The sequence below is a fragment of the Terrapene carolina genome, unplaced genomic scaffold, assembly GCF_002925995.2.
Source record: "Terrapene carolina triunguis isolate 2854851 unplaced genomic scaffold, T_m_triunguis-2.0 Scaffold231, whole genome shotgun sequence".
Taxonomy (NCBI): Eukaryota; Metazoa; Chordata; order Testudines; family Emydidae; genus Terrapene; species Terrapene triunguis.
The window spans coordinates 7,783,014-7,801,944 of NW_020664582.1; the positions used below are offsets into that span (position 1 = coordinate 7,783,014).

Consider the following 18,931-nt stretch of genomic DNA (forward strand, 5'->3'; position numbering starts at 1 on the left):
TCTAACTTTGGATTTACACCAGAGCAGAATTTGGACCCCAATTTGAAAGGACTCATTGACAAGAAAGGGACAGACTGTGCTCCGCTTTCATTGTTAATTCCTGGGGATGATGTTTTCTCCTGATCAGTCTTCCAGTTCGCAATATTTCAGGTCTCTCTCACACCTTCCCCTCCACACTCCCCCTTCTTTGTATGGAGGATGATCTGTAATCTCTTTAAGCCCAACTGAACTCTTATGAAATGTGCTGGATTTATAGCTCTGGAGACGGATGTCTTCTGCTTATTCACAGAACAGATAGAGTGCAGGTAGAAAATGCAAATGCCTCCCTACAGGCCCTCTCTTGCCATGGTCCCTCCAGGTCAGGATGGAGGCACTAGCTCTGTAAATGAAGATTGAACTCTATCTTCATGGATCATTCAATCCTTGGCTTCTCCACAGGGGCAACTGGAGCCAATCATGGTGGCTTTTGTAGGCCTTATCTTCTGGAAAATGAACTCAAAACCACCACACTTTTTTCACAGGTCAAAGAGCCATCAGATTGCAACGAGGTGCTCAGTTTTCAGGGAGGGCTGAGCACCCATAGCTCCCCTTGAAACCAATGGGTGCTACAGGTACTCAGCACCTCTGGGGGGGGGGGGGAAATTAGGCCCATAATTCTGAGTTTTGTTACAAATTCCCCATCCTCGGGTTTTTTTCAGCTGTTCAGACAGACAGACTGCTTCCAATCTATTACAAGAATCCCTGTGTGTGCACGCGCGACCGCAAAGAGAGTAATAGGTTAGATCCATCCTACCTCTTTCTCACTATAGGAAATGTTTCTGATACCACTCCATTCAAAAGACTTATTTGGAGAGAACCTGTTATTTATGCTGTAGACGTGAATACCTTTAGCATCAACTCCAAGTAGGAGATCTGTGTCACTCTTATTTTGCTGCAAAGGAATACAATAAATTATGAACACCACCATTTCTAGTGGCATGTACAACCACACTCCAGCAGCTTATTTATTCTAAGCAATTTATTTGTATATTTTAGAGGCTAGTGTCTCCACCATATAAGAGGTTTATTAGTCTGCTGCCACCTCTAGCCAACAGGCCTGGTCCTTTAGCTTAGCCAGTAGAAGCACATAGTTTTAGATCCAGAGATCCCAGTCTCAGTCACCATAGGTGACCCAGGGCCACCCAGAGGATTCAGGGGGCCTGGGGTCTTCGGCGGCAGGGGGCCCCCGCTGCCTAATTGCTACCGAAGACCCGGCACTTCAGTGGCAGGTCCCGGGGCGGAAGGACCCCCCCGCCACGGGTCTTCAGGGCACTTGGGCAGCGGGTCCCGGAGCGGAAGGACCCCCCGCCACCGAATTGCCACCGAAGACCCAGAGCAGAAGAAGCTCCGGGGGCCCGGGCCCCACGAGAGTTTTCCGGGGCCCCCAGAACGAGTAAAGGACCCTGCTCCAGGGGCCCCAAAAAACTCTCGTTGGGGCCCCTGCAGGGCCCGGGACCTGGAGCAAATTGCCCCACTTGCCCCACCCCCGGGCAGCCCTGAGGTGACCTCACTAGGGTGTCATCACATGCTGATATCAAAGACCTTTTACAGACATTAAATAATTAAGCCTAATAGTTCTATTCACAGGAACTTATTGTATTTATTTTGCAGACTAGTAAACTGAGACAGTAGTGTGTCCGTGGCCACATGGCCAGTCAGTGGCAGAGGTGGAAACAGAACCTATGAATCCTAGTTCTAAGTCCCCTGCTCCAAGTATCAGGAAACACTGGCCCTCACTGGGCTGAAGATTTAGAATCAATGAATCTATAGTAAATAAAAATACAGCTTAATATGATACACTTACAGCAATAGGAAAGTAATTGACACCATACATCTCCAAGTCCTGAGCAATTTTCAAATAGTTCATCTTTGCTTCATCCCTAGAAAGCACAACAGTGATTACACTTGGAAATACAAGTAAATTCCAACCAATTTTCCTCTTCTCTAATTTTCCATTACTATTTTGAAGAGAGCAATCCTAACCAGGTGACTGGGTCTTTTGCTCCTTTGTAATTTGGTTTACTTGTGCTTAAGTTTTGCTGTACAGCTTTTAAGATCTGCACTGTTAAGTGCATGATCTATTGCTGACAGCTTAACCAGTGCAGTTTACTCCAGATGAACAGAGTAAAGCTTTACCAACCCTGTTTGAGTCACATATAGTATAACCTTTACCCATTACTGGTAACTGGCTCCAATCTCATCTCTGTGTGTCAGTTTTGCCTCTTTCAGATGTTAACAGATGCCACTGGCTAGAGACCTACTTTAACATGGTCTTCCATGACACAGGAGTTTTCCCCTCAGGAAGTGGTTCACTGAGAAGTATTGCTGTAAGAGGCTCCAAACAATATTTTGCATTAAAATCCAAAAGGCACACCGAAGCTGCCCTTTGACTAACAGAGAAAGTCTTTCAGCCACTCATCAACATCATTGCCATTCTTCTTTCAAGGTAGGCAAAATAATAAATACTGAGGAGAGAATGTTAATGTGCATCCAGGGCAGCTAAATAAAGAACAAATTAATTAAAACAACTTGGGCTAGATCAACTCTGGATGCCTAAAACTCATATTGAGTTTTATTTTATTGCCAAACAGGTTTGAGTACATCACTGTTAGTTGTATAAGCCCTGGAACATCAACATGGAACAGCACCAAGACAAACCCCATGATTCTTGCACAGGTGGATTCCCCCCCCTCCATCTTGGTTCCTAGCTAAGTAGACTCATGCCTCTATAACCCTAGCAATTTCTCTCGGATTTCCCTAAGTAGGTCTGAGATATAGGGAGGTTCATTCTCTTTAGCTTAACATGGGGCCTGGTATAGCGTGCTTCTGAAACAGGGCCTCAACCCCTCCATTGGCTTCAATGCAAGTCGAAGGCACTAAGTCTCTCTCAGTTGCTCAGCATCTGGTATGAGCAGGATCTTAGTACCAAAATATTGTATTTTTCCATTCAGTAATAAATGTTCTTATTAGGAATACAATGTTGATAAACCAACATAAATGGGGGTCAGACACCCATCCGCTGACTTATACCTGTAAAACCCAACTGAAGTCAAGTGGGTTGTACTGATGTAATGGATATGTCTATGATCTCCCAAGAAGTGTTACAGTACCTGGCAATACCCCTGTGCTCTGCATACCAAGCTGATATCTTTTCTTCCCACATGTCTGCTGTCATCTGATACTGCCTGAGGACCTACAGAGCAGGGAAGGAGTTGGTTTTCTTTTGAACATATGAAGACGTGTGCTGCCAGTGGGGTGTTTATTACCTGCCGCTCCCAAACAACACAGTTTATAAGTGTCAACAAAGTTCACAGCTGGGACTTCTTGCCAAGTTCAGAGCAAACACACATACACGAACAGTGTGAATTCCTGGGGTTATAGCCAGTCCCATGAAAATATTTGCTTCTTCATGCAGCTAAAAATATTCATGTTCAGGCATGGGAAATACTTACTCTTTTGGGTAACAGCTCTTCTTGGGCAAGAAAGCCTGGCTCATGAAAATTCGGGTCATAGTCACCATACTGTCACAGGAGAAGACAACAGACTTGGTTAAATACCTGCAGGATGCTGGAGAATTTGGTAGCTGGACAACTTTTGTCTAGAATGACTGCCTCAAGGGGGAAGTACAGCCCAAGTAAATGGGCTTTGTGCAGGGATCCACTAGATGGGTTTGGGGTATGGAATTTGTCGTTAGTCTGTGGCCAAGGCATGTGGCTTCAACAAGCCACTGTTCTAGCCTATGGACTGAAATACTAGGCACAGTCCCTCCACAGCCCCTTGCAGAAGTTCCAGTCTGTGAATCCATGTAACTACAGATCCAGTGACTCCTTCCCTGTCCCACCCTCCTTCCCCTCAGCTGATTCAGAGGCGACAAGGAGCCCACTTCAGCTGCATTCTGGGGATGTGGTGGCTTTGCTGGCTCAGCTATTCCTCCTGTACACAAACTCACACATGGCTACTGCAGTCAGCAGTGCAGAGGGATTGGTGCTGACCTTCTGCCATTGGGCAATTTTGACCCCTGTGAGCATATGGTGGCCTCTGATACTTAAAGATGCTGAATGTCCTCAGTTCCCATGGATTTCAGTAGGAACTGAGGGCAACCAGCCACGTGCAGGATCCATGGACATCTTTTAAAGAGCCAGGAATAATTTTACATTTTAATAGAAGCTTATACCAAAGTGCTATATACAGATGTTTCAGGGTCAAGATATTCACATGCTCACACTCTGCCTCTTCGCGCAATAGGACAATCCAGAGAACAGGATCTAATTTTAGTCCTCTAACTTGTTAAAAGCATAATGTAAAATAGCAAACAAGGCTCTCTCTCCCTAATTGCAAGTAATTATATAGAATAGAACACTCCTCTTTCTGCAATACCTCCATGTCCCCAGCTGACCTACTTTCTTCACAGCAAAGTTTAACAGTATTGTCTGTGTTAGTTAAAACTGTATAATCGTGTTTGATAAAAACTGAATAAAAAGAAAAGCCACTTCTGTGCACTAACCTTAGCCTGCACAGCATAAGAAGCCAATAAAACTGTAGCCTCTGGAGAGCAGTAGATTTCTTCATCCAATATCTGTTTCTTAACCTAAAGATGGAAAAACAATACCAAGTTATGAAAGACAATCCAAAATCAGGACTTAAACTAAGCTTGAAGTGAATCAAACAAGCCCTCACCACAACCTGGCACCAGAAATTAACAGTTATGAGATAATAACAGCAACAAACTAACCAAAATACACTTTAGAAACACAGGATATTCAAAGTTAAGGTTAAATTTACAGGAAACCCAAACCTTTGAAAGTATGGAAATCACAGTTAAGATAGTTTGGCTATCCCCACAGAGATAGCCGTCAGCTATCTACTCGGTCTTGCAGATGATTGAAAAAAGTGTACTACAGAACAGCGATTTTATCATTTGTTTCATGCACACATATCCAATACTAAGTGAAATGATTTCTCACCATGCTAACTTGCACACTTTTCATCTAACTGCTCTAATCTTATGATCCAGGCATATGAGGCTTTTATAGAGAAACACACTAGCTTGAGGTCTAAAGACATGTGGCTAGTTGGATGACACATGAATCATAGATGGTGAGCACTCTCCGAAGATCAGGACCCTAATGAAGAGTGAGGAATGATTGCCTTCCATATGCTATCTGTCTATTCAGGAATTTGGAAGATTTGTGTGCACATGTTGTATATGACCATAGAGAAGGCCAGAAAGATGCTCAACCACTGTATGATTAAGATGAAAGTATCCTAGTTTTTGAGATCAATGCTAAAATGAAGGCACTTGTTTTGGATGGCTAAAGTACCATATGGTAGAGCATGTTTCTTATTTTCTCAGCACTTCGTTACTGGCACAGAGTTAAGGTCCTTTGGCTACTTTAACTGCGAATTTCCATCTGTCAGAGGTTTGGGTTTCTTGTGAGTTTCATCTTAACTCTGTCCTGGTTTTCTGAAATTTGAATTTTCTCTTAACTCAAATGTTATTGAAAGGTAATATGCCTTCAAACCACTAATAATATGTGCCTCTAGCCTTCATTTCACTTTAAGCCAGTTTTTTTCTGTGTGAAAATAAAAATGTGTGTCTACCTTACAGTAGATAAAAGGTGCTTTACAAGAGCAAAATATCAGAGATCATCTGAGAATTATGGAGATACAACATTTTTCTGGAAAACAAGTGTTCAACTAGCGATCAAGGGCCCAATTCTTATGGATACAAAGCCTGCTTTATACCACTCCAGCAACACAAACAGGCCTCCATTTCCAGGCCCCTCTACACTGCCAGAGTGGTGTAAAGCTCCCTGAATGTAAATGAAAATTGTCTCAGAAGTAAGTGTTAAAACTGAAGAAACATTTTAACAGCAGTAAGAAAACCCAATGAAAATATAATGCTCAGTTTGCTTGACATCACAAATTCTTAAATTTTAAAATGGCAAGAGCAGGTTTTTTTTCCATAAGGGTGAGAAAAATGTAAGGGAGAAGCTTTTATTACTGTGAATCTAGAATCATCAGGTTTACTCATTATCCCACATTCGTATATGCGGAATGAATCACCACTCTCTCTCTCACCCATCTATTTGGCACTCAAGCATATATATCCAGGAGAGAAGCTATAACACATCTTGCTTTTACCAATAAAAAAAAAAAAATGGTGAGCCAGCTCCTCAGCTACTGTTAATCAGCATAACAACTTAATTGTCTTCAGAAGAGCTACCTCAATTTGCACCAGCTGGGAATCTGGCCCACTATATCTAAAAAGGGCTCTACCAGGTACCTTAGGCCAAAAGTTTAAATTTTGTTTTAAAACAGCCTTACAAAATGTAAAGTTAATAGAAATGTTCTCAAATGTAAAAAAAAACACCTCAGTTAATACAGTTCTGCAGTGCTTGAAGTTTAAACATTGCAACATTGGACTAGTGAAGGAGAACCACAATGTAAAACTGACTAGTAAAATAGTGAAACTAACAAGTGTTTTAGTTGACCAGGCAGAGCAAAGTGCAGAAAGTTCAGGAGGAAAAAACAACATAAATGGTAAAAAGTTAAATATTTTAAACATTCTTTCCATTTTAATAATCTAAACTGATAGTAGTAACACAGGTACTAATGTGAGGGGTTTTGTTTGTTTTAAATCTGATTTTAGCCCAATAATTTAAAGGAGAATTGCAATATAATATTCACAAATCCCCCTCTCAATTGCAAATGAGTTTAACCTGGAAACAGAAAAAGTCTTGAGGAATTTATAGCCTTAAACACTTCCAAAATAGAAGGAAGGAATGACCTGAGGTAACTCAGTTATCTTTACAAATATGCATTGGGATAGCAGAGTCTGTGAATTGAAATGAAACATCAAGGAAGGATTTTTATTATTAAAAACTTTATTCCTTTGGTGAGCACAATCTGTGAATTTGTGTTATAGTGCAGGGAAACTCATTTCTAAGCTGCTAAAATGGAAAGAATGAAAGGGTTTTTCTTCCAAACTGGAAAATTGCAGCTTTTATACTCCAAGTTACAAATCATATCTTTCACAATTGAAAATGTCCTTGGACAAATTCTATATGCATGTCTTTGGGATTTTGAAATTAAATATTACAAACACGAATTGTTATAAGTCTTTAGGCAGCAGATAACTTTCTCTGTCCATTAGAGAACAACTATGAAGAGTTTTAGTCATGTAGTTTTATTCACACATATGGCAAAATACTATTATGCCACATTAATATTTAGACATTTCAGTAGTCTATAAAGCTGAAATCTGTAGGCATGCAGATGTCTGTACATGTCTTTTCTATTAGTATCCAGGTGCAATCTTAAATTCTTATTGACAGGAAACTGCAAGTTCAAATTTGTTTTTTGCCATGTCTTTCTACTTTGGAATGAGAAGAATTACACTAATTGCATATCTGAAAGTCAAAGCCAGTCAAGGCAGGCTCAAGGGGAAAGAAGAAAAAAAAGCAAAATGAGGATTAAAAGAAAGGCAAGGAGGAGAGTTTTCATCCTGTCATCTCTTTCCTAAAGGATTCAACAAACCAACTGTCAAGTGGTTAAAAGAATCCAAATGGAACAACAGTTCCTTGGAACAATGGCATTTGTCCAACTACTTGATGAATTAATACTTGCCAGGAAACAAGTATACCTGCGGGGCTTCTATATTTAATATCATACAGCATATAGACAATCATATTCCATGCCTCCAACCTCCTTTGCACAGACATCCAAGTTCCAAAAACAAGCAGAACTGCCCTGGTCCTGCTACAAAGAGGAAGCCATCTGTTGAGAAGCAGATGGAGCAGCGCTCTACAGTGGCTCTGTACACAGTAGCAGAGAAGCTGGGCTGGGGCAGGCCAAGGAATTGGCAGTGGTTCTATGAATAATTGGCCAAAACTTCATGCATGGTGTATAAGAAGGGCTAGTCTAGCAGCTGTGGCAAGACAACATGGTTTCTTTGTTCCAGGTTGGGGAAGGATTCGAGCTCACCCATTTCTATGTAGGTCACCAAGCAAAGCCTGTTAACTCAGCATGAGACAAGAATTTGGCGCATAGTGCACAGCGTTCAAAGGATTACCAGAACCGTAGAAGTCTCCAGGACAAGCGTAATGGAAATGACCAACCCTGGCAATTCAATTAGAAAGGCAGCCCTGCAGAGCTACTAGCTCTAATGTACAAGTAGAATTTATCTTAGTTTTTTAGCACCTTCCATCCAGAGATCTCACAGTGTTTAACAAATACTAATTAAGCCTCACAGCACCAGTGAGAGGGAGATAATCTCAATTTTAAAGAGGGGAAATGGGCACAGAGCTGCTAAGCAACTTGCCTGAGATCATTTAGGGTGTCAGGAGGAGAAAAGAACCCCAGAGTCCTGACTCAAGAATTCTGCTCTCACAACTACTGCACTATGCTTCTGAAAACAAAGAGCAACTCCAATTCTTTAGTAACAGCTCCCCTCTTAACAGTTATCGAAGTGCTGGAAATTATTCCATTCTCTCCCGGCAAAACCACCATTTTTACTTCCTAATGCAATCAACCCCACTGCAGGGAGTGGGGTCAATTATACTTCTGTGAGCAGTGGGATTCCATTAAATTCCCAGGGATGGGGAAACACAACTCCAATTGGCTGGCAGAAGTTAGGAGCATGCAAGGTGCCAGAGGACTTCTGAGTATCCCTGAAATGCTATCCAGAGAAACATACATAGTATATTGGTGCTGTTGTACAGTAAACAGGGTATACGGTTTACTTGATTTGAAGAGTTTGACCAGTCCTAAACTTGGCTTATCTGTAATAAGTTTGCAAGAGATTTAGGCCAAAAGTATGATGAGTCCCATTGATTTGTTTATATAAATTACTTTTTTATCCCAATAAAATTTAAGAGTTTGCCAGACAGCCCGGATTTCCATGTCCAATTTTTGCATTTTACATGACCCCTCAGTGTGACTGAACATTGAATCCATAAGGGATTCCTTGACTCTTATGTTGCTGTCCCAACAGGTTTTCAAAACATATTCGGGGCAGACTTTCTAGGTATGAAAACTGGACGGATACAATCAGAAGAATGAAGATCCATTCTCAGCCCAAGGGTAGAAATCCAGGAAGCAGAGCAAGAGAGACAGAAACAACAGGCAGCAGCAACAAGGACTACAGACACTGATTTGCTAAGCTGGTCTGATCTTGCCTTCAAACAATTGACAACCCCAGGGCTCAGAAGATTTCCAGACCAAAGAACTGTAGGTCTTAAAAAAAAAAAAAAAAATTATGGAGCTGTTCATATTTCCTGGTTTTGCTGTGTTTCTTCCGTCTCACCCCAGCCATCAAGTAAAAAGCTTCTCCAAATCTCCCTGGGTCTGCTTGAAGATTTTACACACACATACACACGCTCTCTCTCTCACCCTTGCTGAGGAAAAAATAGGTAATCAATAATGATGAATGAACCTTGAAATACTCAAAGGTTATGTTCACATGGGATTAACACCCAAAACACTGACTGCTTGATTCACATTCTGGACTGTAAGTCCCAGCAGCTGTAAATCCACCTGTAATAGGGACACAGCAACACAAGCCACCAGGAGACCCAGAGCTGGTGTAGCCCAAACAATGGGTAGGTCGTTTAATAAGGTGACTGAGCCCACTGACCAGGGGAGGAGATGATTGTTATGGATTCCAACTAGGATACTCCACGGAGAAACTGCAGCTTGCCTGCTATGGGCAGCATCACATTGAGGACTAAACTACAGACAAGAACAAAGAAGACAAATCATGAAAAGGGATGGGATGAACAAAGTTAACAGTTAAAAACTGCCTCCTGACCTGCAAGAAGAATAGATGCTGGGTAATTTCCTGTAATAGCTCCTCTTCCACTTTCTCTGGATAAAATTTAGCCAAAAACCGAAAGCTAACAGGGTCTTCTTTGGGGATTTCTTGATCCAAAACCTATTTAAAAAACAAGCATTAGTAGAAGCAGCAGTGAAAATGGTGCAGATATGCCTCAGAACACAATTCCAGACATCAGTTAGAAAGCAGCCAGCATTTGAGCCAAGCAACCCTTTCAGATTTGAGCAGGAAGGACATTGCGGATTCTAAATTTAACAACTAACACTATGCATTATGGGCTTGATGCAGGAATCAGTTGGTGAAACCCTATGGTTTATTTTATGCAGCAGATCAGACTAGATGATCACAATGGTCCCTTCTGGCCTTAAAAATCTAGAAGTCACAGGTCATCGCTAAACATATGAACCTTTACCTCTTGAGCTGAAGTAGTAGCTCCTGTAGGAGTAACCTAGCTGAAAGGAGGTTGACAGGTTGCTGTTTTTACAGGCTAATTGTTTTCAATACCTTTTTATCCATCTTTAACCAGGTGTACATTCCTTTTATTGTGTATTGCAAGCCAAAAAACCAAGTTTCCCTTAGTCCTAATGCTCGGCACACCAAGTCGAACAAGTCCTTTCCCTTCCACTTCATCTAGAATGAGAATGGGAAAGAAAAAAAAAACGACAATGGATTTTTCAAATGTTATTATCTTAATGAGGTGCTCTAGGGCTGGTTTTCTAAAGCATGGAGGATTAAGCAGGTCATGGTTTGCATTCTTCCTGAGAACTGCATTATCTCACCTTTTGCTTTTCAAATAAATGTGTCACTGTTGTCTAGTGGTCAGAGGAAAGGCCCAAGAGCCAGGCCCAAGAGCCAAGTCTTCTTGATGTCTCTTCTAAGCTCTGCCACAGATCCACAGTGCAGCTTCTGAGTACGTCACTTAACTTCTCTATCCTGTATTTTACTTGCATATAAAACCGGGGATGGTGCTACGTTGCAAACTTTTATTAATAATTTGTAAAGTATTATTTAATAATTCATGCAAATTGGAAAGATGGGGGCAGGTGGGTTGAAGGGAAGCCCAAGCCTAGAAGAACAGTAATGCATAAAAATCATAGTGTAAATCCATCCTTGATGTAACTCCATTACTTCAGTGAGTTACACCACAGACCAGCTTGACCTCTTAACTATACAGGCTCTTACCTTACTCCCAGTCAAGTCAATGGGGTTGTCCATTGCCTTCATTGGGATGGGACTGATCCCACGATAGAGGCAAGATTTGTTGTATCCAGGAAAAAAATGTAATGACATAGTCTAATGATAGGCCTGGCATAGATATAGAATGAATTAGTTTGCTAGGCCAGCTCCGTGTAGGAAGAAGGTTTTGATTAAAGGACCTGAAGTTCTCACACACACAGTCACGTAGTTTTATTTTCTTTTCCTCTGAAAAGGCTACACATCTGTTTCTCCTATATGGCGGGGTGTTACAAGAGTTGCTGTCTAATAACGTGGGTCAGACCCTGAGAACTTCATGGTAAAAAAAGTGAATTTATGAGTAATATTTGGATGGGGAGAAGGAAATTACCACTCCCCGACCAAAAAAACAACAACAATATTTTGCAAAGGAGGGGGGAGAGAATACATTACATTGAATTTAACAAGGTTCCTGAGCTGTAAGCAATATTCCAAAATCTTTTATTTCTGTTAATCTGACAAAATTATTTTAGATCAATGTGTAACAGCAACATATGGCCTGTAACTAGGTTATTTGATCTTTGGGTGACATCTAAAAACCAAGGATTATGTAACAATTCACATCCAGAACTGACAATCCCAAACAAGATTGCCAACTCGCACAATGGCAAGTTCATTCAACCCATACCAGTTCTAAATTTTCACCTTTGATTTTTAAATAAAATCATTTCCCACCCTTTTTTGCTACTGTTGATTTAGTATGTGTTGACCAGCTGGCCATCTCTGAATTTCCTCCACAGTAAACCCCAATTCAACCAGTGACTGGTCATCTGCTGCATTATTCTCCTGCATGTGGCGTTCATTCACTCTCTTCTTTTGAGCCTGTATTTCTTGATTTTGTTTACTGGGGAGTCATAACCAGTGGAAGGAAAGAACTAGCTTGTGTGTCCAGATTTGTCCCCTGCCCCCAAAAAAAATTCCCCCAGAAAAGACAAGAGCTTGGACTTTCTAAAAGTTATTCTGACTAAACAAATATATTTGAACATGGTAATGGTGTTTAAATCCAGAAAACAAGCAGGCACCTTTGAGGATAAGGTCTTAGTTCCCAACTCAAATATGCAGGGGGATATCATTCTGCAACTTGTAAAATAAGTTACAGACCCTGGACCTGCTCTGGCAAGGTGCTCAGCACCCGCGACTCCCATTCAAGTCAGTGGGAATGGGCCACAATCAGCACCTTACAGGACTATGTCATTTGTACAAAGATTATATATGTGCACACACACTGATATTTACAAGAGGTCCTTGTATTGCACACCAGTCTGACTAGGATGAAAATCAAACTGAAATCTCTCCAGCTGGCATAATGCCACTTCAGCTGTACTGTGGTGCTACAATCAGAAATTAATTTTACGGAGGTAGTTTTAGGTTTTTATTGAGCATATGACATCAAGGGTGCATAACAGAACATGTTTTCTGAGACAATTAATGGTCCCTCACCTTAGGTCTGATCCTTTATTTCTTAAATAGCCTATTAACTGAGGACTTTAATGGATACCCATTACAGAGTGCATGCCTTGATTAATTCTTTACCTGTACGACTGTCTTTTCACATACACCATGTCAGTGTATTTTGGTGAATACTTTAAAATGAACATTTATTAAGTTAGTGCTGCTAATCATTACCGCTATATGTAGGGCAGGGTCAGTGGCAGCACAAGCTTCCCTACACTTCCCCCATTGGCATGCCTCCACCATGAAGTTGGAAGGACCTACTATAAGGTTGTGGGTAGTTCGGTCTATTCAATCCTTGGCCTCTCTGCTGAGATCCCCAAGGTGGCAACAAGTGCTAAGTGGTTTTGTAACGTGGACACTTATCCACTGGAAACTGGACCGAGACCACCCAACTTACTTCACACAGGTCACTGAACAACCAATACATAGAAATGCCTTGCAGGCAATACTGAACTGAGCTGGGTTCAAACCAGCACCCTACAGGTGAGAGACTATGGGTCTGATTCTCAACTGTCCTGCACCTCGTGTACTCATTAACACCTGTGCAAAATACACATGAAATGCTAGTAGATCAGAATCCCACTTTGCACAGATGTAAGTGACTACACAAGGTGCAGGACGGTGCAGAGTCAGGCTCAAAATCCCATTACCAATCCCCTGAGCCAACAATTATTTTTCCAAAGCCTGTTTGTGGTTGTACTCAGAATTCTCCAAGTCAGACCTTAGTAACATGGAGGATGCAAGTTCTCTCCAGGGGCGGCTCTATGTGTTTTGCTGCCCCAAGCACGGCAATCAGGCGGCTTTCGGCAACGCGCCTGCGGGCGGTCCGCTGGTCACGCCGATTCGGCAGCGTTTCTGCGGGAGGTCCGCCGGTCCCGCGTCTTTGGCGTACCCACCGCCGAATTGCCACCGAATCCGCAGAACCGGTGGACTTCCCGCAGGCATGCCGCCTAAGGCAGACTGACTGCCGCCCTCACAGGGACCGGCAGGCCGCCCCCCGCGGCTTGCCGCCCCAGGCACGTGCCTGCTGCTCTGGTGCCTGGAGCCGCCCCTGGTTCTCTCTCCTCTCTCTCTTTCCCCCACCTCCAGGAAGCTTACCTCACAGCTGAACTCCATTTCAGCATCCATTGTTATAACTTTCACTTTAAAAGTCTTAGGTTGCTTCTTCTTCAGTCCCCTGATGGACATTTTTTCAGGACAACTGCAGCTAGAATTGAACAAGAGTAACATTATCAAAAGTATACAATTAAATACACAATTTGGGGCTGCAAATCTATTTTCTGGAATAAATTAATAAATCCCAATATAAAATAAGTCTGATCTTGGGAAAGGAGGAGGAAATCACTCTCTATTATGAGTTGTTTCTGTATGTGATAGCGTACCTGACAACAATAGAAAATCCAGACCATAACCAAGAAAGGAGATTAAGATTTTACGGTACAGGAGCAAACTTTTTCTTAATGTATTATTTATATGAATAAGTCTCCAACTTTTCCTCCAATTTGAGCAGATATTCAGACCCACCATTGCAAGGGCCTGTTGACTGCCTCTTATCACATGCGAGCCACACATCCTCCGATCCAGTCCCCCAAGATACTGAAGTGTTTCCTTCATCTGTTGCAGCGTTGCAGTATAAATGTCAAAATATTACAAACTACAACATCTCGCTATTGTGTTGCAATAACACAAATTATGACATTTATCTTGTCCCTTTACAGACTTAGACAAAATTCTCCCTTCCAAGCCAGGATCTATGTTGCATATGCCATACTCTTTGAGCACAGAACTGCTGCTGACATCAATGGAAGTTGTGTTGCAGAATACGCAACAAAAATACACAACAAAGAGCAGAGATCCACAGCACTAACCAGAGAGGACAATTTTGTTCTTAATCCTGCTCTGCCTGTTACCGAGGATGCCCTCATCTCACTGACACATGTGCCAACAACATATGCAGTGAATAAATTACATTTTAATACTTCTCTAGGATATATATTTAAAAGATCAGTTAAGCCTCATTGATGTAAGGTAATTTAAACATTTATTTTCACACGAGTTCTTGTGATGCGAGTTTAGTTCAGTTTTGCATAAGCCCACATAACATATATTTTAAATACAGCTGACTGAGTACTATATATAAAACTATATGGAAAATGTGTGTTACTTCCATAGCCAGATGGTTTTGTCGATTCTAGCCCAACTAAACATTGCAAACAGGGGGCTCGGCAGTGGGACATGGATCCGCACTATGCTGCCCTCAGATTTTATGACTGTAGGAAAGTAGTCCATAAAGTTTTGTTCCATAAACTAAAAACAGGAATTAATAGCTTTGATCTGAAACATCCACAGCCTAGTTAACATCTGAGGGCGATATAGGCCAAGAAGAGACCCAGAGTTCTTCGTTTCTTACAAACTAAGGCTGTTCTTATAGTGTGGCTAACCTCCAATCTTGTCTTAAAAAATTCCTAAAGAAGGTCCTAGTTTAAATTGAAAAGGTCCATTTGTCTGAACCTCCCAATAATTTATAAAGCACCTTTGTTCCTTTTTTCCTCTTCTACTAAGCTGTAAATTGGCAAAGATACACAATATTTTCCATGTATTTTGCATTTCAACCAAATATCTCAAGCAAGCATGCACATTCTCTTTTTACTGATGGGAACACAGAAGCAGAGAGCAGGTTAGTAAGGTACCCGAGGTCACACAACCAATACACAAAACACAAAAAACAATGGCAGAGTCGGGAGTAGATTCTCAATGAAGAATCGATCCCTGCACCAGCACTGAGACCATTGCAGAAATCATGGGGACGTGGCTCACACTCTCCCAATCCTGAGGCTGCTGGAGGCTGGTTCAGGCTCAGGCACAGATCAGCACTGCCAAGTTGTGCCTTGGCTATAAGGCCGACGTGCTGTAATGTGGTTGAGGAACAGCTGGGACACAGACGTGCCCTAGCCAAACCCTCTCACTCACACCTCCAGAACAATCCCTGTACTGGAAGTATTTTCCTAGAGGGGTGAGACCACTTTTCACCAGTCTAACCAATCCAAATTGTCCACAGGGCAATTGGAGCCTGCATTCTAACCACTACAGTATACTGCCTCTGTATTTAGTATACAAAGTTGTACTTCTGTCAAAAGATGAAATTAACATTTTGCCAGATCAGCCACCATCATAAGTCTCAGTAAGGATCTGAACTGAAGCTATATGAAAACAAGTGTTTAATTACTTTGATACCTTTTAAGGCCCCAATCCTCCAAGCTGTTCTAGATGTGACCAGTGCACATGATGGTAATAGTACTTTTGTGTGTCTAGTATATTCAAAAGGACACTCCCACACAGCTTTTCCTTTTATAGAGGTAACTACATGTGTTGTACTTTTTGGAAGTATTAGAGTATTACAGAAGACATACTTAGCACTGGTACAGGAGATGACTGTTAGATGCCAGCAGAACCAAAGTGAAACAGGGGAATGAAACCTTCTATCCCCAGTCCTGCAGAGACAGAGAATCAGTAGCTAGAGACAAGAGAGCAAGAAGTTACGTAATCTGTTTTTAAATGTATACTTTGAATTCATTAATCCAAGGGTTCTCAAACTTCATTGCACCATGACCCCCTTCTGACAACAAAAATTACTACACAGCCCCAAGTTTTGAAATGTCAGAATTTCTCACTAAAGGGAATTTCCTAGTTTCAACCAGACCTACTCTGAGGAACATAAGAGGAGAGCTTTTCCGCAATGATTAATCCAAGGACCCACTGCTGATTTTTTTCACACCAGTTTAAATCCAGAGTAACTCTACTGAGCCCTAATACCAGTTTAAAACCCTTGTAAGTGAGAGAAGAGTCAGGCCCTTACCAACAAAGGAACCTTTTCAAATAAAAGAAACTTTGCAGGCCAGCATAATCAGGTTTTGAAATCCTTTGTGAAATACAAAATGGTAAACAGTGTCAAGTCTTCTTGCTAGTAATAACCACTTTGGACTGTGAGTCATGGGCAACCTGTATCAAAATACGATCTCCTTCATTGAGTTCCAATGATTTATTTAGGAAATTCCCGGAGTGACAGAAGCTACAAATTGTGATAAACAGAAGCATGTCATAATATTTAGTAAATAACAATGCAAGCCACAGCAGGTATGTAGAGAGGGTTAGGTGAAAAACACAGTCATTGGCTGGGTAGGAAATTATTGACATTTTAGAGCCAGGGAACCGTGGAGAAGTGGTGAATTTCCAGGACTTCCTCCTCCCCCTCATAACTCATTGAAGAATGACATAAGCTCTGCTTGAAAGGTGGAAATCGAAATGCAGTGATCTAATGTAATTACTGGAACGAAATTATAATGGCCCCACCTTTCACCAAGGTCACTGAGAAAAGTGGTTTGCTAAGCACTCTGAACTTCCAGAATTGACCCAAGCAGCCACTCCTCACTGGACTACAGCCCTCTTCCTGCCTGCTACAGCCCGTGGACAAACCCAGAAACTAGCACCTGGACCAAGGGATCAGGATGAAGAATGATAAAGGAAAATAGCAGCAGGAAGAACTGGCAAGGCAACTCTTGCAGGAGCGTTGCAAAGATTACAGTTTATTTATACAGCACATAGGTGTGCATTGTACTTTACAGACATATAAAACAGAACATGTCACTGCTCTGAAGAGCTTGTCAAAAGTGTAAACAATCCAGATCATTAGACTTACGACATCAACCTAAACCAGAATTGGAAAAAAAGTGGAATCAGTAATCCTGCTAGTCATAATATAGCTACCAGAAGTAATTCAATTACAGAAACCAGGGTATCAAAAGATCTCAACCAAGGCCGCTGTAATTAACCCTCCCAAGAAGCTGAGTTTTATTCACCTTCAATTTAGTACTACCAAAGTAACTGGATTGTTCATGAAACTATATATGGGATATAAACGCTTTCACCTATATGGCACTTGCTTTAGTCCAGCTCTGGCTGATACAGATAGTGAGTAAAAGTGTTACTGGCTAGATCATAATTTAGCAGTCTCAGTCCAAATCCAAGTGTGTCTCACACAAACACAGACACATCCAAGTGGAAGAGCATCCACGTGTGTGTGTGTGAGACACACACACACACACCCCTCTTTAATTGGCAACCTTGTTTTCTCAGCAGATAAACCAAGAAATGAATGAGCCAAGAAGGGACAGCTTTTAATTAGGATTAATTAATTCTTTCAGATTAGGATTCAAGCACATTGGTGGGGCAATGACTGTGCTGTACGTGGTCTGTGGATAACCATGAGAATCTTCAGGCATGTCCGATAAACTCTTTTCACAGGCGCCAAATTTGTGCCTCAGAGGCACTTTGAAATGGTGTTTAATGAATTAAGGTTTGTGAAGCACTTTGAGATCCCGCAGTAAAAGGAGCAGAGTACTTTCAAATTAGACAGTGTTTCTGTCAATATAGTGCTTTTAAAGGCTCTTGCCTTCATCATCACTGAAGTATTTACTGCAACTTTTATTCACAAGTTCCACTGCCTCATCTGTTTTTCCTGTTTCCCAAGTTTCTATACTTTAAGACCAGAAATTAGTGCAAATAAACAGAATGCAGATAGTTAAGAGCTAAATGGTGTTTTGTTTTGTTTCTTTTACAAAAGTTGAATTTAAAGATTTCTATCTGTGCTCCCCACCCAGATTTGCTTAAATATTATTTTTAACATGTGAGTGAGATATAAATAATTTCCTTACCTCTCAGATAACTTCTCGTGAGTCTAAGTTCTCCAGTTGGAACCAGATTTATTTCCCTGTTTCCTCTCTGAACCAAGATAGGACAAAAAAATTACTTTCAATCCCAAATTCCACATTTTGCAGCACACATCAAGGTCCAGCCTCACTCCTCGGTTCTGTCACTGAAATTAAGAATCCAGGCTTCCCTTTCCTTTGTTTCCTATGAATTGCAGCCTGTTAGCGCCCTCTGACAAATCAAAGAATTGCTTTTCCAGGTGATATGAATAGCTGTTAACCATTTCCTGCCTGTGCTGGCTAGACTCCTCCCCAATTTTCGGTTCACTGCAGTTTAAGCAGCAAGACCTTAAAACATAAGGAGTGCTTCAGGAAGAAGCCTGTAAATCTTGATGCACACATATGTAAAAACTGATCAGAGACACTGGTAGAGTGTCACAACCCTCTTAAAGATATTTGATCGTATTATTTTGACAGTATCCCCAGTCACAAAGAGTAGCTTTACCTCAAAGCAGCCAACCACCTTAAAAAAAGGAGATTGTGCTGTGTACTCTTCTTAGGTAAACACCACCCTGCCTCTTGCTACTTCCTGCTGTGGTGACATGTGATGAGATGATAAAATCTAAAGAGAGTAGGACACTGAAATAGGCAATGGCCAATATAA

General features: G+C 41.5%; 1 protein-coding gene across 4 annotated transcripts in view; it reads right to left on the reverse strand.

Moving 5' to 3' along the window:
* The window catches only part of LOC112110146 (merlin-like), a 35,938-nt gene extending 17,103 nt beyond the window's left edge, over positions 1-18,835 (reverse strand). Inside the window, exons 1-11 of one of the 4 annotated variants that reach the window (XM_024205009.1) lie at positions 18,773-18,835; positions 18,274-18,340; positions 15,973-16,076; positions 13,661-13,769; positions 10,379-10,504; positions 9,851-9,973; positions 4,544-4,627; positions 3,492-3,560; positions 3,150-3,232; positions 1,844-1,919; positions 794-931 (exon numbers count right to left, since the gene is read on the reverse strand). In XM_024205009.1, coding sequence (XP_024060777.1) covers positions 794-931; positions 1,844-1,919; positions 3,150-3,232; positions 3,492-3,560; positions 4,544-4,627; positions 9,851-9,973; positions 10,379-10,504; positions 13,661-13,750 — 789 coding nt within the window. In that variant the 5' untranslated portion in view covers positions 13,751-13,769; positions 15,973-16,076; positions 18,274-18,340; positions 18,773-18,835. Of the gene's footprint in view, positions 1-793; positions 932-1,843; positions 1,920-3,149; positions 3,233-3,491; positions 3,561-4,543; positions 4,628-9,850; positions 9,974-10,378; positions 10,505-13,660; positions 13,770-15,972; positions 16,077-18,273; positions 18,447-18,772 lie in introns of those variants that run through there. The other 3 variants (XM_024205006.1, XM_029912566.1, XM_024205007.1) reach the window with 3 other exon arrangements.
* Positions 18,836-18,931: the final 96 nt, after the last annotated feature.